The sequence below is a fragment of the Chelonoidis abingdonii genome, chromosome 12 (assembly GCF_003597395.2).
Source record: "Chelonoidis abingdonii isolate Lonesome George chromosome 12, CheloAbing_2.0, whole genome shotgun sequence".
Taxonomy (NCBI): domain Eukaryota; kingdom Metazoa; phylum Chordata; order Testudines; family Testudinidae; genus Chelonoidis; species Chelonoidis abingdonii.
This window is the reverse complement of record NC_133780.1, coordinates 13,937-39,991: the sequence shown is the minus strand read 5'-3', so window position 1 is coordinate 39,991 and position 26,055 is coordinate 13,937. Positions and strand designations below refer to the sequence as shown.

Sequence of the window (26,055 nt, the reverse complement as noted above, 5' to 3'; positions counted from 1 at the left end):
CTAGATGCCATCAAATTAAGCCTAAATAAGCCTGGGAGTGGATGGGTCACTACAAAAAGTAATTTCCCCCCTGCTGATACACCTCCTTGTCAACTGTTGGAAATAGGCGACATCCACCTTGATTGCATTGGCCTCGTTAGCACTACAAAAGTAATTTTCCTTCCCTTGATATTCACCCCTTCTTGTCAACTGTTGAGAATAGGCCACTTCCACCTTAATGGAATTGGCCTCGTTAGCACTGATCCCCCACTTGGTAAGGCGACTCACATCTTTTCATGTGCTGTAATATTTATACTGCTTACTGTATTTTTCACTCCAGGCATCTGATGAAGTGGGTTTTAGCCCATGAAAGCTTATGCCCAAATAAATTTGTTAGTCTTGAAGGTGCCACAAGGACTCTTCATTGTTTTCTCTGAGCATGTCTCCAAGACAAGAAGCTTACACAGTTTTGACCTTCCTGGGTCTGACCTCAGAGCATTCAGCATCCCCACCCACACAGTGTGCTTCCCACAGCAAGTCTGCCTGGGTGGGGCTCCTGGGGAAGCCAGAGGGTCCTGCACCCCAACTCTACAATCAGCAGTGACTCTCAGCCAGCCGGTAAAACAGAAGGTTTATTAGTCAACAGGAACATAGTGTAGAACAGAACTTGTTAGCAGAGAAATAAGTAAAAAGAACAAGAGTACTTGTGGCACCTTAGAGACTAACAAATTTATTCCAGCATAAGCTTTCGTGAGCTACAGCTCACTTCTTCGGATGCATAGAATGGAACACACAGAGAAATAAGTGACTTTCAGCCAAGTCTATCTTGGTGGGAAGGGAGCCCAGAGCCAGAGCTCTGGTCCTCCCGCTGCACCCCAAGCCAGCCGAGACTGACTCACTTCCAACTGTCTGGCCCCTGTCCTGCTCATTGCTCCTCCTCCAGCTTTTGTCTTGCATCCCCCGCCTGGGTCTCAGGTTACGAAGGGGTGGCCATAGCATCTATGCAGGCAGCTGGAGCAACCCCTGCAAAAGTCATACATGCTTATTCCCACCACCTAGACATAATAGACAGGGAAACTGAGGCACAACCGCATTCATGCAAAACAGTAAGACTCACATAGGCATACATACAACATAACAAGGGGGAATCCCCACTATGTAACACCCCAGTTACAGATTTGGGGGGGGGGGGGGGCTCCTGATCTCAGGCCCTGGTACAATTGCCCCCCCAGCCCCTGTTTGGATGTGTCCTTTCGTGATTTAGGGGGCACTAGGGTTGTGTTGTGTACTAGGAGTGTCGGTGTTTGGATGGATGTGTTGCTAATGAGCCCTAGACTCATCCCCCTGCAGCAGCTCATTCTGGCCCCTCACTTTGATGCTGGGGGCAGGCCATGCCTGGACCCCGGGGTTCCCGTTCCCATCCCAGCTCCAAGCAGCCTCTGGGGATGGGGAGACCCTGGGCACTGTTAACCCCAAACCTGTGGGATGTGGCCTGGTGCCCCATAAGGAGATGCTATGGGCAGGGCTGGCTCTAGCAATTTCGCTGCCCCGAGCACGGCGGCATGCCGCAGGGGGCACTCTGCCGCTCTCCCGTCCTGTGGCTCCGGTGGATCTCCCGCAGGCTTCCCTGTGGGGGGGTCCGGTGGTCCCGTGGCTCCGGAGGACCTCCTGCAGGCATGCCTGTGGATGCTCCACCGGAGCCGCGGGACCAGCGGACCCTCTGCAAGGACGCCTGCGGGAGCTCCACCGGAGCCGTCTTCTGCCCTCCGGGCAACCTGCAGAGCGCCCCCCACAGCATGCCGCCCCAAGCATGAGCTTGGTGCGCTGTGGTCTGGAGCCAGCCCTGGCTATGGGGATGAGCTTACCCTGCCACAGGTACTCCGCAAAATGTCATAGCTTGGACCCCTATCAAGGGGAGCTGGAGCACTGTCAGTGTGCATCTCTGGAGTGCTGAGGGAGTGGGGGTGCTAGATCTGGTGTGAGGGCAGGGATCAGAAATGCCCAGGGCTGAGGTGCTGGATGTGGTGTCAGGGGAAGTAGCATTATAGTGAGGGGATGGGGTCAGGAACCTGGACTCTGTCCCAGTTTGAGGAGTGGAGTGGGATCTAGTGGGAAGGATAGAGTAGGGTGGGCTTGGATCTAGGACAAGTGGAGCAGCAGCTGGACCTGGGTCACTACTCTCTCTCCACTTAGCAGTGCCCCAGCTGGGAGTTCCCTGCTCACTTAAGCATCCAGCCCCTGGAACTGAGAGGCAAAACTATTTGATTAGGGATTACTGAGAGGGCTGCGTGTCTGGATTGAGGGGCACTGGCAGAGCTGTGGGGGCAGGACTGGGTAGTAGGGGGCTGCAGTCTGGATTGAGGGGCACTGGCAGAGCTGTAGGGCGGGGGCGGACAACCAGGACTCAGTAGTAGGGGGCTGTGGGTTGGGAGTGAGGGGCACTGGCAGAGCTGTGACAGGAGGGAACCGACAGCTGAAGTTGGGATTGAGGGGCACTGGCAGAGCTGTGGCAGGAGGGAACCCAGGGCTGAGAGAACAGAGAGCTCCAGTGGTGATTGAACGACCCCACCATGGGACAGGCACTCCCTGATGATACAGGAGACGGGAGGCACATGGGGGGCGGGATATAGTCCCGTGACTCATGGGGCGGGGTTTAGGCAGCAGCATGCTGCTGTCCTGGGTCACGTGAAGGGGGAGGGGCGGGTTCAGTGCAGATTGCAGCTGCAGAATCGCGGGCAGGTAGGAGCTGTAGCGTGTGTTTGTGCCCGCGCAGTGCCCCAGGCCTTGCAGGGACTGCTCGCCCCTCGCAGGCAGGCCTGGCACTAGGGGAGCTGGCTCAGTTGGCTGTTTGTCCTTGCAGGGCTGGTCACAGTCCCCTGAGCTGAGTCCCGCAGGACGGTGGCAGCGACACACGCCGATGAAAGCTGCCTGCTGCGTGAGTAAAAGCCTGACTACTGCTGGCCCCCTGTGGAGCTACGCCTTGCCCAGTGCTGAGATGCAGCCGCCTCTTGGAGGGGGGTGTTCAGCGGTTGTTTACACTGGCGATGCAGTACAGCACAGCACATCTCCTAGTGCTAACCTGGGGCCAGCACTGACTGCGAGGGGAGGGTTTCCCTAGCGAGGCCCACCCCAGTCCCTGCAGTCCCCCAGGTCTGGCCCTTACTCTGTCTTTTGGCCGCAGGCGCTGTTGCTGTCCCTGTTGATGGTCTCACTGCTCCGAACCGTGTATCAGCGTTTCTTCTCCATGGCGGCTGAAGCCTATACCCCAGGGAGCCTGTCAGCTGCCTTCGTCACCTGCCCCAATGAGAAAGTGGGCAAGGAGATTGCAAGGTGGAGCTGGGCTCTATCCCCAGCTCGAGGAGGGGAGGGGCTAGTGGGTTAGAGCAGGGGCTGGGAGCCAGGACTCCTGGGTTCTATCCCCAGCTCTTGGAGGGGAGTGAGGTCTAGTGGGTTAGAGCAGGGGCTGGGAGCCAGGACTCCTGGGTTCTATTCCAACTCTGGGAGGGGAGTGGGGGACTTTTGAGCATGAAGGACACTGACTGTATTTTTGCCCTGAGCAGGGCGATGGTAGAGAAGCACCTGGCTGCCTGTGTGAACATCATGCCTCAGATCACATCCATGTGAGTGCAGGAGCCAAGTTCCTGGGCTCTAGGGTCACTGCAGTGGGCTTGGAATTGGGACGGGAGGAGTTGGGGGACTGGCCTGGCCTTCCTGACTGGGGCAGGCTTTCTTTGTATATCCCTCTCACCAGCTCCCCCTGCTGGCTTCTTTCAGATACGAGTGGAAGGGGAAGATCGAAGAGGACAGGGAGGTGCTGCTGGTGAGGGGCCATGTGGGGAGGGTCGCTGTGGAGTGAGGCATAAATCCCCTGCCTGTGTAGGCAGTGGGGAAGCTCTAGAACCCTGGGCTCTGCCCTGCATGTTGGGGGCGGGGAGGGAGCAGCCAATGGAAACCCCGCCACCTTTCACCATCTGTCTCTCTCCAGATGATCAAAACCCGGAGTTCCCAGATCCCAGCGCTGACCGACTTTGTCCGGTCAGTCCATTGTCATTCTGTCTCCACCCTGTGGGGAGCCTGCTGGTGGGGATGGGCCTAGGGAATTTCTGGGGTGGGGGGATGGAGTCTCTTGAGAGAACGGTGAGTGTGTGGCAGGACAGTTGCTTGGGGGGAGGACATGGGGGTGTGTATGGCAGGGGCAGAGTGGTGAGTCCCTGGGGGGCGTTACTGGGGAATCCCTGCCTGCTCCACCTCCTCTGACTTCCCCCATCTCCCTACAGGTCGGTGCACCCATACGAAGTAGCAGAGGTGATTGCGCTGCCCATCCAGCAGGGAAATGCACCATATCTGCAGTGGGTTGGGGAGACTGTGCCAGAGTGAGATGCCCCTACCCCACAGCAGGGGACAGTCTGCCCCTACCCTACCTCAATTTCCCCTGTCCTGAGACACCACAGGAACAGGACTCATCTCCATGGAATTTGTTTTTTTGGGGGGGAGAGGGAAAGGGACCTGCAGCCAATAAACTGCCTCCAACGCACCAAGGTTGGCTCCTCATTCACAGCACACGCAGCCCTGGTGTACTGGGGGGGGGTGAGATGTCACCTGGGAGCCAGGACTCCTGGGTTCCCTTTCTGGCTCTGAGGGGGAAGCATGGAGTCATAGGGGTGGAGGCTGGCCTCCTGGGTTTTAGCCCTTCCTGTGACACAGCAGCCTGTGGTGCCTTCCCTCCAATGACCAGGCTGAGTCTGGCTGCAGCAAGCTCTTTATTGCAGGTGTCAGTTTGTACAGTCAGAATAGGGGTGGTGACAACAGCATCAGCACACAGGGATGGGGGAGAGGGCACAGCTGGCCTGTGGGGAGGGGAACATATGCCATCTGTACAGCAGATTACAAGCAGGATGGATGACTGTGCTGGCAGCACCCCTCTCCTCTCAGGCCTTGGGGAGCTGTCACCTCCTATTCCTGTGTCCCCATTCTGCCTTGGACAGCCCCACTGTGGCAGGGTGCCTCAAGCTCTGTCCTCCCCCCATCACACTTCTTTAAATAGAATTTTACAGAATAATAAAAACAGAACAAGAAAATAAACCCTTTGAATACAATGAAGCATTTTCCTGGTGGGAGCAGGGAATGCCCCGCCCCCCATCCATCCTAGGGCCCTTCTTTGAGCAGGACTAGGCAGTTCCTGCCTTATATCCAAGCTGAGGGTGAGAGCCCCCCCTGCCCCACTACACTGCAATCCCCACTGCTGTCAGAGAGGGACAAACCCATCACCTTCCCAGGAGAGAGGCCTGACACTGCACTCTGTCCTGGGGGCTCCTGGGAGTTGCACTCTGTTCAGTGTGTGTGTGGGGAGGGGGGGGAAGAGAGAGAAGAAGGCCAACAACTCTCTGCAGCCCCAATAAAGGGGCTGTTTCTGGCACTTCCCCTCCCACTCAGAACATGCCCCCTCCACCCCATTCCACCAGGTATTGGACAGTGCCATCGAGGGTGACCCTGCGGGCCAGGATGCGGACAGCCTCCCCACGAGCCAGGCGCCCCATGGCTCCAAAGTAGCTGCTGCTGGTAGGGGCAGGGCCTGGGCACAAAGCGCTGGAGGAGGAAGGGGAGGCCAGGGGCTCCAGCTGGTGCTTGGTAGTGGGGGCTGGGTAGTTTGCATGGGGCAGTGGAGTGTGGGCAGGGGGATGCTCAGGGCTCTCGCTCTGTGGCGCAGGTGCTTCGCGGGAGTCCGGGCTGACAGTGGTGCTCCTGTATAAAACAAGGTAGATCAGGGGAGCCTGCACCATGAAATGCTTCTCCCCCACTCAGTCCCAGCCCAGGGCCTGCTCCAGAAAGTACCTGCAAATCACTAACCTGGGTGGAGCTTTCCCCATCCTGGCCTGAACCACTTTTAGAACCCCTTTCTACCCAGCCAGAATCAATTCTAGAACGGTCCCCCTCTGCCCTCAGCCTGCTCTAGAACCACTTAACAACCCAGTCCCTGCCATAGAGAACACAGCCCTTGTTCTAGAATGTCCCATTCCTTGCTCCGGAGTAGATACCAACCCTTGGGGATCTGCCCTAGAAACTGGCCTCTGAGCTACTTCTAGGAGAGAGGGGCTGCTCTCCCAAAAGCACACCCCACTGCAGCACAGGCTCTGGAGAAGGTAATGCCCTGGGAGCTGCCCCTGTCCCTGCCTCCCCTCACCTCAGGGTCCGGGCAGTGTTGGCAGATGGGTGGAAGGAGGCAAACATCCTGATGGGAGCACTGTGGGCGAGAAAGAGTGAGAAATGGGGTGAATGGAGGGCTGGACAGAGTGGCATCCCCACCCTGCCGGTCCCTCCTCACCTCTCCAGGCAGCGGGCGTCAGTGCGGCGGAAGTTGTAGGTGCTGGAGGTGCCGCTGTAGCCACAGTATGTCTGGCTAGCACTGACTGGGGTCTCCGCCACCTCCTGCAGGGATGGACAATCAGTGGGGTGCCCAGGGAGGGTCCCCAAAGCCCGGGGGTGGGTCCTGGGGCAATGCAGGAGGCTGTGGCATACCTGGGTGAGGGCTCTGTCCAGCTGCCACTTCTCCCTGCTGCTCCTCAGCTCCATGGTGTCTGTGGGTTCCGGGGGGACTTTGCGCCTCCGTAGCCTCCGGCGCCCTGCCCCACTGCTGCCCTGCCCTGAAAGGAAGCTGTAAGAGACCCTCCTTATCTGCACAGCACGCAGGGGGCCGCGCCTGCTCCACTAGGAGCCCAAGGGGACTGGGTCAGTGACCCTGATAGGAACGGGGAGGCAAGGTACAGAGACCTGCCCAGGCCCTGGGCCCCCTCCTGACAATACTGTATCTGCTGCTGCGGACCTAACCTGGGCCCCACAGAACTTCCCCAGGGGGAATGCGGGGAGGGAGCTCCCAATGTCCTCTCCCTCAGTCCCCCATCACATCATCTCAGTGGTGTCCCTGGACTCCCACCTGCCATGCCCTCTCCCCTGCCTCTCCACCCCTATACTGCCCCCTAACCCCCTGCTAGAGCCCTGCAATGGTGGCTGAATGTGTGGGGCAGGAGGAGTTGGGGCAGCTGAGGCTGCTCACCTGCTGTCAGTAAGAGGGGGCTGCCCCTGGGGCTGCTGAGCCGTGGAGCCACCATGGCCCCCAGGGCACTGAGGTGCAGGAGGTGGCACTCGTATGTGGAGCCCAAAGAGACCCTTCCGCTTCTTGATCTCCTTCCCTGAAATAAACCTGGAGAAGAAGAGAGACCAGACTCAGATCTGCAGGGCAAACAGCTCCCAGGCAAAAGCATCAGTAGTGGCAATGCAGGGGTGTGCAAGAGCCTGCATGACTGAGTGGGTGTACTGTGAGAGCCCGTGAAGACAGGTGCAGTGTCATGTGGGTGCTAGGGCGTGGCAGTGTGTGCATCGGCTAGCCTGGTTCCAGCTGGGTGGAAGAGTGCGGAGGGGCATGGAGGGGCTTGCAAGGGCTGGTGCAACTGGGAGTGGGTGTGAGGACATGATGGAGCATGTGAGGGCCAGTGTGTGTGCGAGGGGGCAGTGCTATTCAGTGAGGGTGCGAGGGAGTAGCAGCACATGAAAGAGCTGGCATGGTCCCAGGTGAGTGGGAGGTAGTGGCAGAGCATGCGTGGGCCAGCATAGTGCAGCGTGCAAGGGGGTAACGTGATGCCGTGTGGGTGCAGGGGCATGGCAGATAGGGTGACCAGATGTCCCGATTTTATAGGGACAGTCCCAATTTTGGGGTCTTTTTCTTATATAGGCTCCTATTACCCCCCCCCCCCCCCCCCGTCCCTATTTTTCACACTTGCTGTCGTCACCCTAATGGCAGAGCATGTGATGGCTAGCATAGTGGAGTGTGCAAGGAGGTGCGTGATTCAGTGATGGTGCAAGGGAGTGGCAGCACATGCAAGTGCTGCCATGGGTCCAGGTAGATGCCACGGCATGGCAGAGTGTGCCAGGGCAGTGTGATTCGGCGTGGGTGCGAGGACGTGGGAGCACATGTGAGGGCCAGTGTGCAGGGCCGGCTTTAGGAAGTGCGGGCCCAATTTGACCAGTTTCGACAGGGCCCCGGCAGGGAAGACAAAAAAAACAACAACAAAAAAACCCACATAAAAAAAACATATGTGGGGCTTGTACTCACCGGGTGGTGCTCCGAGTCTTCGGCGGGTCACTTCGGCGGCGGGTCCTTCACTTGCTCCAGATCTTCGGTGGCACTGAAGGACCCGCCGCCGAAGTGCCGCCAAAGACCCAGAACAAGTGAAGGACCCACCGCCGAAGTGCTACCGAAGACCCGGAGCGCCGCCAGGTGAGTAAAACTTAAAAAGACACCTCTAGCCAGGGAAGAGATTCTCACTGGGCGCGGGGCCCGATTTGGGGGAATTGGTGGAATTGGCCTAAAGCCGGCCCTGCCAGCGTGGTTCTAGGTGAGCGAGAGGCAGTGGCAGAGCATGGCAGGCATGTGGAAGCAGGGGCCATACAGGCAGAGCAGAGTGTTACAAAAGCTCCTCCCACCTGTCTTTGTGGCTGCTCAGGGCACTCAGCAATTGGCTGTACCGATCCCTCTTGGGTGTATCTGAGAGCTGCAAGGACCAAATGAGAATGGATGAGGGATCAGTGAGGGCCATGGTCCAGAGACCCTCCATTGCCTCCTCCATCTGCCCCCACAGCATATCCGCCCAGCCAGCCCTTGGATCCTTCCCACCCCATTCTATCCTCTCACTGGGTACCTCTCACCCAGGTCCCCAACCTCCCTCTCTTTCCCGCTCCTTGCTCACCTCTCTCCCCCAGCCCTTCCCCCTGCTCCCCATTCCTGCAGCCCCATTCCCTACTACTTCCCCCTGCTCCTTCTAGCCCTGTTTCCTTCCCCCCACCCCTCACATTCCACTTTCCCTGCAGCCCCCTTCCCACATACAGCCTACCTCTCCCAGCAGCAGGTTGTCCCAGTTCTCGCTGGCAAATGGCAGAATCTCCCGCTCAAAGTCAAAGTATTTCTTTTTGCAGCAGATGCTAAGATGATAGAGAATGAGATGGGCCACGTCCACCCTGTGGGGAGAGCGGGAAGGGTCAATTCTGGCATGGTGGGGACATGTATTGGAGATGTGGAGGAGGGAACCAGACTCACCATCTCAGGGGAAGTCTCCGTACGCTCTCAGGGCCCCCAGTGCAGACACAGCACTCAAAGACATAAAATCTGGAAGAGATCCGAGGTGTGTGAGGGGGGAATTAATCCTGGATCTCAGGGACCTCTCTCCGCATGTGCCCTCACCTGTCTACGTAGGGGAGTGAGAGGATCTCACCTCCCCACCCCTGAATCTCCCTCTTGTTCTCTCACCTATGTCCACAGGGTAGTGGGGTGAATCTCACTTCCCTCCTCAGTCCCTGCATGTCCCCTCACCTGTTTCCATAAGGGGCAGCGTGGATTTCAGCCCTCCACCTTGAGTTCCTCCATGCCCCCTCACCTGTCTCCATAAAGCAGTGGCTTGCTCAGACACTGGGTACATGCCTCATGGAACCACTGGGCACAGCTGCAGCACTGCAACATCTTCAGGTTCCACCTGGGGGAGAGAGGGAGGCTGAGTGAGCACATGACTGAGGGGCAGCCTGCCAGGGGCCCAGCACCCTCCCAACTGGAGAGAGAAAGGAGTTCACCTGGGGCATTTGCTGATCCACTCCAGGCATCACCCAGTTCTAGAAGTGCACTCCTCTCCACCCCATGAGCAGCTCCAGAAACCAGGACTTTGGAGCAGAGCCCGGAGCTGCAGGTTTTTAGCTGGAGCAGAGCTGGTGCACAGCTCCAAAGCCATGCCAGAAACCTACCTTCTGGTCCAGAAACCCCATCTCATCAAGCCTAGAAAAATCTCTCTCCCTTGGAAAAATCTCATGCTGGAAGCTGTTTGGGGAATTTGTTTTACAAGGATCATCCTGCTCTAGTAACACCCAGCCTGGCTCAAGAAAAGAGCCTGCCCCAACACAAGCTGCTTCAGGGACCTCATAAAAACCTGAACTGACTTTATAAACACTGTGCTACTCTCTTGCCAGAAAAATCCAATTCCAGAAAGCACTCCAGACTCTTTTCTAGACACTGTATCTAACTTCAGAACCCAATCTAGAAACCCACTAGTTCAGAGCTCACTTCAGAAGCATCCTCCCAAACCAGAACTGGTCATAGAAAAAAGTTCCTCCCATATTTAGCTATTATAGAACCCCCACCCCACCATGGACTTTGCTGTGGAGACTTCATTCAGCCACAAGACCACTTCTAGAAACCATGCTCCCTGTTCTGAGCTTGCTCTAGAAATCTCTGGCACCAACACCTGCTCTTGAAATTGACCTCCCTGTATGAAGCCTGCTCTAGAAAACTCTTCCAGCTTCAGAATCTCCTCCCAGTCCAAAGCTAGCTCTAGAATTCCAAATCATCTTGCTGGAGCTAGATAAGACTCCTGATAATTTCTCTCTCAAGTTAGAAACCCCTTTGGGGCAGAAGCAGTGGATAGGTGTTACCTGCTCTATCAGGATCCAAATTGAGGGGCCTAGTTGCAATCTAGATCTGAAATCCTGCTGCTCAAGACACCCACTTTGGCAGGAGCAGGAACATTCCTGATTCCTGCTCTTCGTCACAAAGAAGCAGATGCAAGGGCAAGTGCTGACCTCAGGAATCTGCAGGACCAGAAGGGGAACTTACTCTCCAGGGCCTCCACAGTAGCAGTAACACTGCTGCCGATTGGTCAGGTGTGCTGGATCCCACTCCAGAGCCTTGAGCTGATAGGGCAGCACCAGCTTCATGCTCAACATGGCCTTGGCATAGGGGCCTTTCTTGAGTGCACCACCCCTCTGCCAATGAGAGAATAGAGAGAGGGTGTGTGAGACAGCCTGGACACAAAATAAATAGATCCATCCACAGAAGGACAGGAATTGGGGGCGACGGGGGGGCTTGAATCAGAGGGATGCACCTGCTGGGGGGAAGGGGACTCATAAGGGATGGAATTGAGAGAGGCTAAACTGCTGGGGTGGGGGGGGAAGCGGGAGCTTGGGGCAATGCCCGTTCTTGGGGGGGACAATGGGAATGAGGACGACCCACCCCCTTTTTATCAAAGGCATCACTGGGGACACAAGAAGATGATGTCTGGCCTCCCACCGCTACCAGCCCCATGTTCACCTTGGTGGCCACAGCGAAGACACACTGCCGGCACATCCATGCACCAAGCACCCCAGCCCCATCGCTGCTCGCATCCAGGACTCTGGGCAGGTGACACTCCTGATGGTAGGCTGCAAGGGGAGAAAGCTGATGAGAGAGAAGAAAGGGGGTCCCAAAATGGCCAGGGGATGGCGGAAGAGGGGAGCACCACTTACTGTGCCCACATTTCTCACACCGCACCAACTGGTTCTCTGGGCTTACGGACTCCGAGTAACACATGCAGCAGATCTGCTCCTCTCCGGGCACGGCGGCTGTGGGAGAGAATGGAACCTGTCCAATTAATGCCTTGCTGGGGGCAGCCCAAGACTGGGATAGCAGAGGGCTGCAGATCAGGACTGAGGGGCACCAGCAGAGCTGTGCATATGGAGAAAGCATAGGATAGCAGGGTCTGTGAGTGAGGGGCACTGGCAAAGCTGTGGGTGGGAAGCCCAGGCCTAGGACAGAAGGAGGCTGTGAATCAGGACTGAGGAGTACCGGTAGAGCTGTGTGTGGAGGGAGCCCAGGGCTGGGGTAGAAAGAGGAGGGGCAATGGGTTGGGAATAAGAGGCATCAACAAACCTGAGAGGGCTGGGGGTCAAGACTATGGAGCACTGGCAGAGCTGTGGGGGGTGGGAGTCATGGGACTGTGGGCTTGGAGGAGCTGGGGCTGTGGGCTGAGAGCAAGACAACATCAGGACTCCAGTGCTCACCAGGGTTAATGTCCTTCCAGAGCACCAGGAACTGGGAATTGTCCTCAAACTGCACTAGGCAAACCTGCCGTGAAGCATCCACCTGCCAGAGGAGAGAGGGGTGAGTGAGTGCAGGGACAGTCAGAGTAGGCAGCCCTAGTGTGTTTGGGAGGGCTTCACTCACCTTCTTGATGGTACCCAGATAGAGCAGGCCATCGGTCCAGCGGGCCAGCACATCCTGCCCCTCCCAGAAGCGGGGCCGGCTGGGAGCCACAGAAGGGACCGGGGCAGCCGGGCGTTTCCAGGGGCCGGAGGTCAGGCGGGAGCTCGTGCGTGTCACCCGGGAAGTCTGAGCAGGTGGCTCGCTCGCCATCACATTGTGACCAATCTGCCATGTGAGGGGAGATGGTCAATCACCTGCCAGAGCTCAGGACAGAACCCAGGATTCTTCATTCCCAGCAACTGCATCCACTCCTGTGAGATTCCTTTACATAGCAAGGGGGCATATTTTGTGTGAGAGGAGGGTCATAGATCTGGGGAGCTAGCCTTGGATTTGGGGTACCATTTATTAGGGGTCTTCCAGAGTGAAGAATGTCTCAGAACCAGGGGTCATTTCTTGGAGGGAGATCAGAACTAGGGAGGGATTCTCTAGGAGTGTCTCAGACCTAAGGGGCCTGATCTGGGGTGTCCCAAATTCAGGGGGCCCTCTCTGTGTTATCTCAGATCTGGTAGACCGAACACTATGGTGACTGGGATCCTGGGTTGTCCTCTCTGGGAGGGTATGGGATCTGGGGATCTGTCAGATTCAGGGGATCTGCTCTGGGATCTGACAGTTTCTCAGATCTGAGGAGCCCAGTCTTGAGGGTCTGAAATTCAGGAGGTCCACACCGAAGTGTCTGGGATCCAGGAATGTCTTGGAGGTAGGGGGCCCACTTTCAGACGGTCTGTGATCCATGGATGTCTTGAATTTGGAGTACCCTCTCTGGGGGATCTAGAATCTGGGAGTGTCCCAGATTCGGGGGGGCCTCTCTGGGGATGTCTGGGATCTGGGGGGTGTCTTAAATTTGGGGGGCATCTTTGGGGAGTCTGGGGGTGTCCCAGGTTCAGGGGGCACTGTCTTGGGGGTCTGGGATCTGAGGGTGTCTTAATTTGGGAGGGATCTCTCAGGAGGATCTGACATTTGGGTTGTTCCAAATGTGGGGGAGCTCTCTGGGGGAACTCTGTAACCTTGGGGGTGTCTTGGATTCAGGAGACCCTCTCTGGGAGGTAAAAAATCTTGGATTTGGGGGGGTCTCAGTGGGGGGCTTAGATTTGGGATGGATCTGGGGGTCCTCTCAGGGATGGTTCTGGGGCAGTTTCTGATTCAGGGGCCCCTGGGATCTGAGGGCGTCCTGGAGTTGAGGCCCCTCTCTAGAGTGTCTCAGATTAGGGGGCCTTCTCTGAGGTGAGTCTGGGATCTGGAGGTGCCTCAGATTCAGGAGGGCCCTCTGGGGTGGGTCTGGGATCTGGTTTTGCTCAGACCGAGGGTATCTCAGTTGTGGGAGCTTTCAAGTGTGGCATGAAGGAAGTCTGATTTGGGGGTGTCTCCTTTTGGGGGGAGGATGGAGGGGCTCTCTGTAGCTGGGCAGCCCATCTCTCTCCTCTGCATGGGGGAGGGGTTGCTCCCTCCCTCAGCCACTCCTGCCCTTACCAGGTCTCCGAGTCTCCTGTGAGGGTGGGGGCCGGCTCTCTCCCCTCCCCAGTCTGGGGAGGGGGGGCTTCTCAGGGCTGAGGAGGCTGCCCCGGCCCTCAGGGGCTAAAGAGCAGGCCCCTCTGCGGCTCCATCCTAGAGCTGAGCCCAGTGACGCAGCAGCAGCAGCCGCCAGAGCAGGGAGGAACGAGGGGGGATGCGGAGAGACGCTGGGGGAGGGGACCCCCCTAACACCCCCCTCCTGGCGCTGCCTGCAGAGCAGGCTCTCGGCACCCCCCTCAGGACCCCCCCTCCTCCGGATCTGCACTGACAGTGAGCACAGCACTAGACGGCTATGGTGGGGGTGATCCTCCACCTCTTATGATCCCAGTTCCCTGCGCCAGCCAGGGTGGGATCATGTCCAGCTCCACCTAGAGGGGCCAGGCCCTGGAATCCTTTCCCAGTGCCCTGAGCCAGCCAGTCCCAACCCTGGGCCACAGCGGGAAAGGCTCCACATCTTCTGCAACCAGCCCTGGGGTCACTCCTGTCTCCTCCCTCCCCACTGCCCCCCTCCATAACTTTGTGCATCCTCTTCCCTGCTCTGTCATCCCCTTCAGCAACCCTCTGCCCTGCCCTCCGGTTAACTGCCCTCCAGCTGCCTCTTTCCCTTCTCCAGGCCCCTTCTCTCTTGGATCCACCCTCTCCTCTGTCACTCCTGCCTCCCCCAGCCCCTGCCCCACCCTCTACTTCTCCCCTTCTGCCCCCTCCACATTACTCTCCAATGTCCCTTGCTCCTCCCCCCACTCTGTCAGCCCTACTCCTGCCCCCCCTCCCTTTGACTGCCTCTTTCACCCCTACCCTTCTCCCCCCACCCTGTCATCACTACTCTTACCCCTCCCCATTGCCCCTTTCACTCCTACTCCTGCCCCTCCCCCACTGCCCCCACCATCACCCCTACTCCTGCCTCTCCCCACTGCCTCCTCCACTCCAACTCTTGCCCTTCCCCACTGCCCCTGCCACCCCTACTCCTGCCCCTCCTCTCAACTGCCTGTCACCTAGACTCCTGCCCTTTTCCCTATCAGCCCTACTTCTGCCCCTCCCTCACTGCCTCTGTCACCCCTACACCTGCCCCTCCCCTCAACTGCCCGTCACTCAGACTCATGCCCCTCCCCCACCGCCCCTGCTACCCCTACTCCTGCCCCTGTCACCCAGACTCCTGTCCCTCCCCCACTGCCCCGTTACCCAGATTCATGCCCCTCCCCTCAACTGCCCCTGTCACCCCTACACCTGCCCCTCCCCTCAACTGCCCCTGTCACCCAGACTCATGCCCCTCCCCCACTACGCCCTCACCCAGACTCATGCCCCTCCCCTTCTCTCCCCTCAGCCCAAGGCCCTAAACCCTACTCCTGCCCCTCCCCTAGCCCCGCCCCCAGGCTGCCGTTGGCCGGTTGGCGCGTGCCTTCTACTAGCCTCGGTCCTTGCAGCGCGCGGCCACAGCGGCAGCTCCACTGGGTCACGTGTGGGTTGTTGGTAAGAGGAGGCCTCCGATTGGTCGGAGCTCGGGAGGAGCCGGCCAATCGAGAAGGTGAAAACAGCAGATTGGTTGGATCTCGAAGAGGACGGGGCCGTAAGGAAGCGACCAGCCAATTGGCTGAGCGCGAGACGCTCGGCAGCCAATGGGCGGCGGCTCAGTGGGGGCGGTTTGAATTCGAATGACGCAAGGAATCGGAGGAGGCTTAGAAGAATTAAACTAGCGCCGCCGAGGCGATAGCCGGTGAGAGGCGCGCGGGCCCGGCCTGTCCCCCGCCCCCCCTTCCCGGTGGGGCGGCGGCGCGTGGGCTGGACTCCCGGGGGAGGGGGAGAGAGGCCCTGGGGCGGTCAGGTCGGGTTGTTCCTGAAGCACCGCGTGGTGGGTTGGGCTGGCGGGGACAGAGAGGCAGCGCCGTGGGGTGCAGATGTCGGGCTGGGGGGCTGGAGGCAGCGCCGTGGGGTGCAGATGTCGGGCTGGAGGCAGCGGTTTGGGGTGCAGATGTTGGGCTGGGGGGGGCGGAGGCAGCGGTTTGGGGTGCAGATGTTGGGCTGGGGGGGGCGGAGGCAGCGGTTTGGGGTGCAGATGTTGGGCTGTAGGGGGGGACAGAGAGGCAGCGCCGTGGGGTGCAGATGTTGGGCTGGGGGGGCGGAGGCAGCGCCGTGGGGTGCAGCTGTTTGGGGCTGGGCTGTGGTGGGACAGAGGCAGTGCCATGGGATTCAGATGGTTGGTTGGACTGGGGGGCAGAGGCAGAGGCAGGGGCTTGCGATACAGATGGGTGGGGTTGGGGAAGTTCCTGTTTCCCATCTCTCCCAACACCTAGCATTCACCTGCCAGTCTCCCCTTCTCCCCACAGGTTCACTTCAGAGCCCAGAACCCCAGCAGCTCCACTCAGACTGGGAGAAGTGTGACTTGGGCACAGGCGCAGAATCTGCTTCCATTGGCTTCTGTCTCCCTGTGTGGAAGGAGTTTGCTTGGTCTCAGGTGAACCCTCCACTCATGGGCACCAACCAGATCCCACCCCTCCAGCGGGTCTCACTATGGCAGGGGCTGGGGTGCGACGGGGCATGTATGGGGGGCTCTCACCCTGCTCTGGGTGCATGCACAGGCATCGGGGTGTCTAACTTGTGACTGATCAAGCCCCCTTACTCCTTCCCAGAGGTCTCCGCATGGAGCAGAAGGGGAATGCTGATGGATGGCAGGTGCCACTTGTAGGGAAGGCCCTTTCCCAGTTGCCTGTGCCTGGCTTGAGGGCCAAGCGAGGACCTAGTGATGAGAATCAGCCTCCAGCCGAACAGGTGAGATGCAGCAGGCAGATGTGAAAGGTGGTTTCTTGACCCACTTCATTTTCCTGTTCTCCAGGGCTCTGCTCCACTTACTGTCTCCTCTCTTCCCCTCCCACTAGAAACGTGCCCGAAGGCTCCCTGTACCAACCAGGAGGGTGGCAGCCTCCATCGCCACCTCTTGTTCCAAGGCTTCGGCAGCAGCTGCAGTACCTAGGACTCAAAGAGCAGGTGAGCTCTTGGGAAGGATGTGTGCTGGGAATGTGGGGTATGTTTGCCTGCAGGGTGCAGGGACCTTTGTGTTCATGAGAACAGGGAGCTGACACAAGGGGTCCTGCTAATGATGATGCTTCATGTCCACCACAGGCCGCCGAACTTCGCTTCGACCAGAACTGACCATCCCAGCAGCCTCAGTTGCAGGTATTTGTGGGACTGGGACTTTTACTCTGAGGGGACGCTCCTTGTGACCTGATGCCACTTGCCAAACCCAGCACTGTCATCCAGAGCTCTGTGGGACCCAGTACTGGGAAGACTGTTGGTGGGTGATACTTCCTAATGAGCTGAGCACCCTTTGCCAACTCGAAGCCCTAGGCCTAAGCTCCCATGAAGAGGGCTCAAAGGGAGACATGAGCCTTAAGCTCAACTCAACTGCGTTTTTCTGTCAAATACGATACTCCTGAATGCTGCAGTTGATCTGTTCCAAAAATTGGGGGAATGTTCAAGGCAACAGTAGTCAGAACCCTAGTGACTTTGGGGGAAACCAGAAAACTGAAAGTGGGGGGCGGGGGTGGTGGTGGTGGTGTAGGGCCCACAGAGTCCCTGCCATTGTTTTGGCACAGCCACATCCTCTAGCACCTCTGGAATTGCCTGCAGATCAACCTACAGGTTGTGAGTGTGACCCATGGTACCAGGTCCAGCGCTCACTGGAAATGCCAAGGGCGGGCTGCAAAAGGGAGGTCAGACACTCCCAAGACTGGTGGGTAACACTGAAGTTAAACTCCCCAAACAGTCACAAACTGTGCTGCTGCTCCCTCGGTTATCAAGAAGCAAAAAACAAAACAAAAAAAAGGGGAATCACACAGCCACCTTATTGCATTCTGGTTCTCTGGCTCCCAATCAGCACCTAGGTCAAGTACAGTGAGAAGTTGTATATGCTCTCATATACAAAGTGTTCTTCTGACCCCAAAGGGTCAGCCACATCACCAGGGCAGTATGGGATTGGATCTTACCCAAAATACTGTGCTGTCAGCCAATTCTTTAGTGTCCAAAACTAAAGGTTTATTATAAAGAAACAGAACAAAAAAAGAGATGATAAAGCAGTCACATAGGCACAAAGACTTTAAAGTTCATCTATCAGGTTCCTAGCAGTATTGGTGAGTTTGCTGGCTTGAAAGTTCCTCTGGAATACATCCACAGCTTGGGTGGGTCATTCAGTCCTTTATTCAGAGCTTCGGTTTGTAGCAAAATTCCTCCAGAAGTAAAAAGCAGGATTGAAGACAAAATGGAGAAGATGCAGCTGTCTTTTGTAGTATTTTGTCATGCGGCCCATGCGTCCATTTTTTCAAACACAAGCTGCCCAGCACATGGCTTGGAAGCCTTTTCCATCCATGGACATGCCTGCGCATGCCTTTCTGAGTCGGAAGGTGTATCCTCTGCCTTCTTTCAATGGGTCAGTTGTATAGCAGATGGTCATTAATGGGCCATCATGCTGATTCCAAACTGTCTGGGGGTGTCACCCAGAAGCATAGCCCAAGTTTAAAATAGAGACATATATACGTATCTGTAACTCATAATACAAAAGGTGATATAAACAAGATTATCATATCTGACAAATCATAACATTTTTGTAGATATCTTACATGGTATATCTGCCATAACTCCTTACCAATAGTGTAAAATTGCATTCGTAGTATCCTAAAGTGTCCCCCCGATTTTATACAGTGTCACAGTGAGCACCCATGAACCCCTTCCCGCCTACTGATACCCCAGCTCATCTCTGTTCCTGCTCCTAATAACTTATACCCTGCGTATCTCCCAGATGGACAGAAGACAAACAATGGAGGGGTTTGACAATGAAGTGGCCATTTTCTGTGATATTTTTTATTCCTCTGTATGCCTTGGTTTCCCACTGGACTGGTTAAACCCAATCCATATCAATAGTGGATGCCCCAAGACACCGGGAGCCCCAGGAATAGAACAACTGGCACTTATCCACCGGACTCTCCAGCAGACCGAATATGTGATCTCAGCATGGGTCGATAACTTGGGCATAACAGTTGGCTGTTGGAAGAAACTGTGCAGCTCTCACCTGGGACTAGGGACAGAGAGACAGCCAAGTTGACTTTGATGAGAGCCAGCTCTAGGCTCCCGTTGATATAGCTACTACCTCTCAGGGTGTGGTGTACCTACAGCAAGGGGAGAACCTCTCCTGTTATGAAGCACTACACGGGCTCAGCTGCAGCATTTTAAGTGTAGACAAGTCCCCTGTTTTGGATTCTTGGAGGCCATGGCGTGTCCCTGTAGAAGGGTATGGGTCCTTGGGGCCTAGCATACTAAAGGGGTACTCCCAAGGAACTGGTTTCAGGCTGGAGTATAGCCCAGTCCCTGTGGCTGCCTGACAGGTGGTGGCAGAGAGTCAGCTACTGAATGGTTTCAGTAACTAAATTGTCAATTTGCCAAGTGCCATGTTCTGTCCTTGGGGCTTTCATTGTTTTGGCTCATCCTCCAGTGGTATGGTCAGTTCCAGCCAGTCCTTTAACACCCATCTGTTCCACACCAGCCAGTTACATGACACAGCACCTCCCATCTGCTATGCCCCAAGAGTAGCTCTTGAATTATTTTGCACCTGCTGGCTAGCAATGTAAAGTACAGAAGTAAACTGAGGCACACAAGAATCATAAAAATATTACAGAAAATTCCTGTTTTGTCATGGGGTGCACACAGCTTCTGGCATGGGGAAAGAGGGGATGGGGACATTTACAGAGCCATTGCAATGGAGGGAGAATAGGCAAACAGAGCCCCTGCTGTGGGGGTGAGAATGGAGGAGTGACATCCAAAAATGGGAGGCACACAACCCCTTGTGATAATAGTGGGAAGGGGGCACATATAACCCTGTGAGTTGCATGAAGTTCTGAAAAGAAGAGGATGGGAGGGTAGCACACAGGGAGCTTGGGAGGGCGAACATAAAGATGCAAGGACGCCTGGGGCATGCCGGACCTCAGCATACAAGAGCTATGAAGTGAGGACCCCCTAGTTTACAAAAATGTTCAGTGTGTCCTGTTTCCTTGTACACAGCACTTCCAAACAGCAGGCATATTCCTTGCTCAGAGTTTCCAAGTCTGCCCCTCCAGTCAGCTCTGTTTCCTCTCATAGCCACTCACAACTGCTTGATGCCATGGTTTGCTGTGGAGTGGGAATTAGTCATCATATTTTGGATGATTACTATGTGTGCCTCAGTTTCCCCTATGTGGTGTGTAATTAACAAAGTCAGAGGGGTGGGGGAGAAAGATCGTTTACTCTTTGCTGTGATCCAGATATACAGGCGGGACCAACGCCTAGCTGACTGGGGCCCCATGCCCATGGAGAGTCTCAGAAGACAATAGCCACTCCAGTTATTGGCACCTAGCAACAAACAGCCATGGATGGCCCACCCTCCTTAGGAAGCCAGCTGGCGGACAAAGGACTAGGGAGCAGCCAGGTGTGGTTGTTAAGTGTGGGCTGCTGGAGGCAAGAAAGAAGCTTCTGGACTGGGATTAAAGAGGAGTTAGAGGGCTCTGGACAGATCCAGATCCAGCTGGCTGTAACTTTCCGTTGCCTGTGTTAACTAAAGACTTGCTGCGCTGTGTTCCAGACATCTAATAAACCTTTCTGCTTTTACAATGTTGGTTGAGAGTCACCGTAGATCAAAGGAGCTGGGGGTGCAGTGCTCCTTTTGGGGGTGCAAGTCTTCCCCGGGTGTCCAACTCAGGTGGAGTCGCTATGGGGCGCTCACAGTGTGAAGGAGGGATGCTGAAGGCTCTGAGGTTTTGGTCCAGGAGTCAGTGAAGTCAAGAGGCCTAGTGAGTGAGAGACCCTAAGGAGGCTGACACGCTGAAGGGATCCTCCCAGGGACTGTTCAAGAGCACGGGCCTGTAGTTCCATGACACATGCTCTCCCCTCTCCCTCTGCAGATGTCGTCAGGAGGCCGGTGCCTGTGGCAGCAGCTCCAAAGATGGGTAAGGCAGCAGCAGGAGAGGCTTGGTGTCAAGAAGGGGTGAATCCAGAGATGGAGAGAAGGATAGCCCTGCTGGATCCAGCCTCACCTGCCTCCCCCTTTCTCCCCACAGCAGCCCCTGCCCTAGCTGTAGGGAACGATGGGAAAAAGCGGGCTGCCTGGGACCTGAAGGGCCAGTTGAGTGATATGCGGACCAAGGTGAGCAGCTACAAGGACAAGGTACAGAGACTGGATGGGGAGAATCAGCAGCTCAAGAGGCAGCTGCAGGAGCAGGTGGTTCAGAACCGGGAACTGAGCAGCCAGGTCAGGTGAGAAGCGAGAGGGCTGAGGGGGAGGGATCCTCGTCATTCTGGTTGGGGGGGGAATGACTCCTGCTCTATCTCACCCTGCCACTACTTCTGTAGCATACTGAGCTCCGTGCTGCACACTTGCCAGGAGCAGGCACAGCAGAGGCTCCACGAGGTGATGGAGCTGTCAGACCTGAAACAGCAACTGGAGGAGCAGGTCACCAGCTACAGCAGAACCATTGGGCAGCTAGAGGGGACCAAGCAGGACCTGTCATCCCTGCTGGAGACCAGAGAGGTGGGTCTTGATCTTGGGAAGGGGGGAGATGTGATGTTAACCTCCCTCACTGGAGCCAGAGCTGGACCGATCTAGGTCATGTGGCGCCTGTGCTAGGATCTCCCATAACGTGCTGTACCCTTAAACCCAGCTGTGCCCTGTCAGATTCCTGTTCAGTAGACAGGTTATGTACTTGTTGGGTCACCTGCATGCTGTACTGAGAGGAACCAAGCCTTATGCAACAGCTGCTGCCGCTTCCATGCATGGGTTCAATCTGCACTTCCTAGACACAAGCTTTGTTTCCTATAGCAACAGCTCAACCTTATGAAGGCTTTACGTAGACTTGCTGGGACAACATTGTGCTCTGCTCCAGTCTCCTAGAAATTCCCCTATTGCCAGTGTCACAACCCCACTTTTCTTTCAGGACTTACTTCTGTGTCTGACTGTTCTGCTTTAGTTTATTGCCTTGCTGAGAGTGCTGCACCTCCGTAAAGCAACTGCTGTCCTTGCAGGATGTTTCAAAGGAACCTTTCCCCAATGTTCAGGCCCAACTCCCTTTTAAAATCCTGGCCCTAATGTTGGGCCTCTTTGATTCACTTGCACTGCAAACAAGCACTGCTTTCTGCACCATTGCATGCATTTCCCACAACAGCTTTGCTTTGACCAGGTTATCAGCTATATTCCATGTCTAGCAAGTCTCAGCAGCAGGGAGTCACATGCGCTGGCTTGACCCATAGCTTGTGACATGGTCTGTTGTCTCTCCTGGTGGGGGCCTGGGGTGGGGGGTGTATTGTGATATCCCGAGAACTCCAAGCAAGTCTCTAGCAGTAACCCCTAACTCCCGGTCCTGCTCCAGGTGAAGCTAAAGCTGGCAGAGGAGGGCCTGGCCCAGAGGGAGTGTGAGAACAAGGAGTTGAGAGGCCAGGTGGCAGCCCAGCTGCAGGTTATGACCCAGCAGGAGGAGCGGTTGCACCACCTGGAGATGGAGAGGAGGAGGCTGCACAACCTGGTGCAGGAGCTCAAGGTGACAGGAGGCTCTCATTCTGCCCCACCTTGGGGTGGGGAGGGGTGGGGCTGGGAATTAAGGCAGGACACCAGGCAGGGGGTTGGGGGTGAGGGCTAGAAGATGGGATTGGGAGGGACAGCTGGTGGGAGCTGGGGACAGCCTTCCCCGCACTGGACTGACACATCTCCTGTCCCCAGGGTAACATCCGTGTGTTCTGCCGTGTGCGCCCCCTGCTAGCCTGGGAGAAGGAGAGACAGAAGGGACTGGAGCACCTGCACTTCCCCCTGCAGGACAACAAGGCCCTGGTGCTCTCCAAAGTGGAGGAGGTGAGTCCAGGGACTGGGGCATCGCTAGCTCTGTCTTTGTGATGGGCCATAGCCAGCGCTCTGGCTGTGCATTGGATGATATTCAGGGCCATTCAGGGCAGTCACTGTTTGGACATGGCATTAGTGTGGTTAAGTTGGAGAACGCTGGTGCAATCTACAGCTTGCACACTACACAGGCACTAGCCTTGGGCAATTCCCCCTGCAGGGATTCCGAGTCAGCCGCCTCAGCCCCAAGCCAAGGAGTGGCTGACTCTGCTTCTGACTTGCTGATGCTAAAATGTAGGGCTCCTGTGCTTGGAGCTTTGGAAACCTTGTCAGCACCTCACAGCCCAGCTGGGCCTGTTGCCTTGAGACCAGCCTTCTCACACCTCCAGGGGCTAGCGTTTTTCTGAGCAGCAGGCTATAGATCTATGCGAATGAACATGTGAAGAAGGGTGAATCGTAGTGTAGATGGTGCACAGACATTCATACATGAGACTCCCAGTGACGGAGAGTTCCTGCTGCAATGCCCTTGGGGCAGTGCTTCCTGTGGTCTGTTAACACCTTGCATCTTATCTGTAGCCTGCATTTGTGTGGCTTCAGCTCCTTCTGTCTCTGTCTGGTAGCTTAGAGCCTTCTGCTCTCAAATTTGTCCATATATGTAAGTGGAGACCATGATCAAGTCTCCTTTGAGCCTTCCCTTTAATAAGCTGAATAGAGGGAACTCCTTCAGTCTCTTACTGAGGCAGGTTTTCCAGCCTTCAAATCTTGTAGCTTTTCTCTGAACCTTTCCCAGTTTTGCATCATCCTTTTGAAGTGTGGCTGCCAGATCTGTAGTATGTCCAGTAATAGCCACAGATGCTGCATGGAGAGGCAATTTACCTCATCCCCTGCCCCTGCAATTTCCTGGCAGCATGTTAGAAACCTGGGGCCTTCTCTGAAGGGTTCGTTAATCTCAGACTCAGACGGGCAGCCAAGTAGTTCCATTAGCAGCTTGCACTCACCGGTGTTGAATCTCACCTGCCACTGAGCCACCCCTTCACCCTGTCTGGCTTGGCTCCTCTGCAGATCCTCATGGCCTCCTCTTGCCTTAAAAAACCCTCTGCAATCACTGCCCCTCATTCCCATTCTGGGGACTTCCCATCAGAGGCGCAGAGGTGGCTGTCAATTCCCCCAGCCCAGGCCTAGGGTCCTGGGAATGAGTCCTATAGTCTGACCCACATGTCTGTCTCTCCTTCAAGTCCCACGTTGGGCGTGACCGCAAGGGTGATGTGAAATACGATTTCAGCTTTGACCGGGTGTTCTCCCCTGCCTGCTCCCAGGAGGAGGTGTTTGAAGAGATTGCGCTGTTGGTGCAGGTACAGAGTGTGGTACAGGACTTGGGGGATTGGGCATCTGGGGGTTACCCCCATAGTGACCACTTCCTCCTCCCTCCCTGCAGTCCGCTCTGGATGGGTACCATGTATGCATCTTTGCCTATGGACAGACAGGCAGTGGTAAGACCTATACCATGGAGGGGCCAGATGACATGGGTCCCGAGACTATGGGCATGATTCCTCGGGCAGTGCGGCAGGTCTTCCAGGGGGCACGGGAACTGGAGCCCAAGGGCTGGCAGGTGAGTGAGCATCCCACTCTGCCCTTCATGCCTGCCCCCAACCCTGTGGCTCTGGTAGCATACCTGGTCCCCCCACAATCTCATGGTTCTTATGTTGTTTCTGTCTCCTACTCACACCTCAGTACCATTTCACGGCCAACTTCCTGGAGATCTACAATGAGTCGCTGCGGGACCTGCTGGTGGGGCGGCCAGAGCGGGGCGCCGAACTGGAGATCAAGCGGGTCAGCCAGAGCAGCGAGGAGCTGCATGTTCCCAACCTGCGCTATGTGCCTGTGGACTCCGAGGATGAGGTGAGCTGAGATGTGGGTGTGCTGGAGCAGGTGGGCTTAGTTGCTGTACTGATCTCACTAACACACCCTGCATTACCCAGGTGCTGAAGCTACTGCAAACGGCCAAGGCCAACCGCTCTGTGGCGAAGACGGCTCTGAATGACCGCTCTTCCCGCAGCCACAGCCTTTTCCAGCTGCGCATGGAGGGCTGGAACCGGAGCCGGGACCTGCACAGTGTCTGTGAGTGTGGGAGGTGGTGGCTGGGGCTGCCACAGAATAACTAGAAGACAGGGCTGGGGGAGCACTGATCACTAAGCCCAGCTGTGGTGTGACTGCCCTGCCATTTGTGGGAGAGCTGGGTGAGGTGCCCTATCCCAGGCCTTTCTCATATCCATTCCCTCTCCCTTTACTGCAGCGGTGCTAAGCCTGGTGGACCTGGCAGGCAGTGAGCGGCTGGACAAGTCCTTCTCGAAGGGGGAGCGGTTGAGGGAGACCCAAGCCATCAACACTAGCCTCTCTACCCTGGGACTGGTCATCATGGCACTTTCCAACAAGGTAACAGCTAGGACACCCCATGCCTCATTATGAGCAGTCTCTTCCCCCAAGGCCAGTGGTCATAGTGCTGTAGGCAACATAACATACCACCTGTATGCACCCCACTGCCCCCTCCCTCTCCCCCAGCCCTTCCCTGCCTAGTATAGGGGAGCCACAGTGAGGCCGGGGCCTGAGATAGATGTTATGAAATCTCCCTGCCCAGGGGTAACAACATGCCCCCTCCTCATGGACCATGGGGAGCTGACTCCTGTCTTCCCACTTTGCAGGAGCCCCACATACCCTACAGGAACAGCAAACTCACCTACCTGCTGCAGAACTCGCTGGGGGGCAACTCTAAGATGTGAGTAACAATGGGGGCGACAGTAGGAATAGTAGGAGTTGGGGAGAAGGTTGAGGCAGAGATGTATGGAGATGGATTTAGCACCAAGGTGGAGGGCAGGGCTATGGGACACACTGTATGGACAGGGAGTGGAGGAAGTCTAAGAGTTAGGGAAAGTGTAGGGACACTGGTGCTGGGGGTGGTGCCAGAAGAGGGCTTCTGCGGGCCCCTCTGACCTCTGTTCCTCCCCTTCCCAATGCCCCCAGGCTGATGTTTGTGAACATCTCCCCACTGGAGGACAACTTGTCAGAGTCCCTGAACTCCCTGCGCTTTGCCAGCAAAGTAAGTGACTGACTGGTGCATGGCTGAGGCAGATGGAAGGGGGTTGCCCATGTTACCATGCTGCAGCTTCCTGCTCAACTCCATCTCTCCCCCTTCCAGGTGAACGAGTGCGTCATTGGAACAGCGCAGGCCAACAGGAAGTGAGGGGTGCCACCATCCTGGCTTGGCTGCAGGATGCATCTGGAGCCCTGTGGGAGCAACGCTTTCTGCACCCACCGGAGCTGTGGGGTGATGTGTGTGAGGCTTATCTTGTGTCTTGTTTTTAATACTGGTATGGACTCAGCATGAGTGCTGGAAATAAAATGTCTTTTACAGCTGCTGGTTGTGTGCACTCGGGGAGGGAACCCGGCTGTCCAAGCTGCAACGTGGGTGCAGTGAGCTATCAGCTGGGCCTTGGCTGTATTGTTGTCGGTGGGAACCAGGTCACTCTGGGCCATAGTCTCCCTGTGTGAGATCCTCTCTGGTGCTGTTCATTCACCTGCTCAATATCCCCACTCCACTGCCAGCTTCTCCTGCCCCTGGAAGTCATGCCCCCCATCTCCGCTCAAGGGCAGGGCTCCTGCATGGCTCTGAGGGGAAGTC

At 56.4% G+C, this 26,055-nt stretch overlaps 3 protein-coding genes across 5 annotated transcripts; 2 read left to right on the top strand and 1 right to left on the bottom strand.

The window, feature by feature from the left end:
- The first annotated feature begins 2,681 nt into the window (after nucleotides 1-2,681).
- CUTA (cutA divalent cation tolerance homolog) lies at nucleotides 2,682-4,513 on the top strand. The gene is made up of 7 exons (XM_032788352.2): nucleotides 2,682-2,718; nucleotides 2,840-2,914; nucleotides 3,161-3,309; nucleotides 3,540-3,599; nucleotides 3,754-3,799; nucleotides 3,965-4,014; nucleotides 4,257-4,513. Exons 2-7 carry the CDS (start codon nucleotides 2,897-2,899, stop codon nucleotides 4,354-4,356), a joined length of 423 nt encoding a protein of 140 aa, XP_032644243.1. The 5' UTR covers nucleotides 2,682-2,718; nucleotides 2,840-2,896; the 3' UTR covers nucleotides 4,357-4,513.
- Nucleotides 4,514-4,722: 209 nt separating this feature from the next.
- On the bottom strand, nucleotides 4,723-14,277 carry PHF1 (PHD finger protein 1). Its single transcript, XM_032788350.2, has 15 exons — nucleotides 13,499-14,277; nucleotides 11,993-12,196; nucleotides 11,830-11,911; nucleotides 11,296-11,391; nucleotides 11,102-11,211; nucleotides 10,628-10,776; nucleotides 9,405-9,500; nucleotides 9,068-9,136; nucleotides 8,865-8,988; nucleotides 8,458-8,525; nucleotides 7,031-7,177; nucleotides 6,496-6,631; nucleotides 6,302-6,405; nucleotides 6,161-6,220; nucleotides 4,723-5,721 (listed from the first exon to the last, which is right to left on the bottom strand). Exons 2-15 carry the CDS (start codon nucleotides 12,179-12,181, stop codon nucleotides 5,409-5,411), a joined length of 1,743 nt encoding a protein of 580 aa, XP_032644241.1. The 5' UTR covers nucleotides 12,182-12,196; nucleotides 13,499-14,277; the 3' UTR covers nucleotides 4,723-5,408.
- A 477-nt stretch (nucleotides 14,278-14,754) lies between these two features.
- On the top strand, nucleotides 14,755-25,790 carry KIFC1 (kinesin family member C1). Of its 3 annotated transcripts, XM_032788346.2 has the most exons (18): nucleotides 14,755-15,251; nucleotides 15,862-15,989; nucleotides 16,165-16,303; nucleotides 16,411-16,519; nucleotides 16,655-16,708; nucleotides 20,458-20,502; nucleotides 20,614-20,809; nucleotides 20,906-21,083; nucleotides 21,919-22,086; nucleotides 22,266-22,394; nucleotides 23,615-23,731; nucleotides 23,815-23,988; nucleotides 24,111-24,278; nucleotides 24,359-24,497; nucleotides 24,673-24,812; nucleotides 25,079-25,152; nucleotides 25,398-25,473; nucleotides 25,573-25,790. In XM_032788346.2, the coding sequence occupies exons 3-18, from the start codon at nucleotides 16,175-16,177 to the stop codon at nucleotides 25,615-25,617; spliced, it is 1,941 nt and encodes a 646-aa protein (XP_032644237.1). In that variant the 5' UTR covers nucleotides 14,755-15,251; nucleotides 15,862-15,989; nucleotides 16,165-16,174; the 3' UTR covers nucleotides 25,618-25,790. The 3 variants fall into 3 exon arrangements, with proteins under 3 accessions (XP_032644237.1, XP_032644239.1, XP_032644240.1); XM_032788348.2 differs by lacking the exon at nucleotides 20,458-20,502; XM_032788349.2 differs by lacking the exon at nucleotides 23,615-23,731.
- The last annotated feature ends 265 nt before the right edge of the window (nucleotides 25,791-26,055 follow it).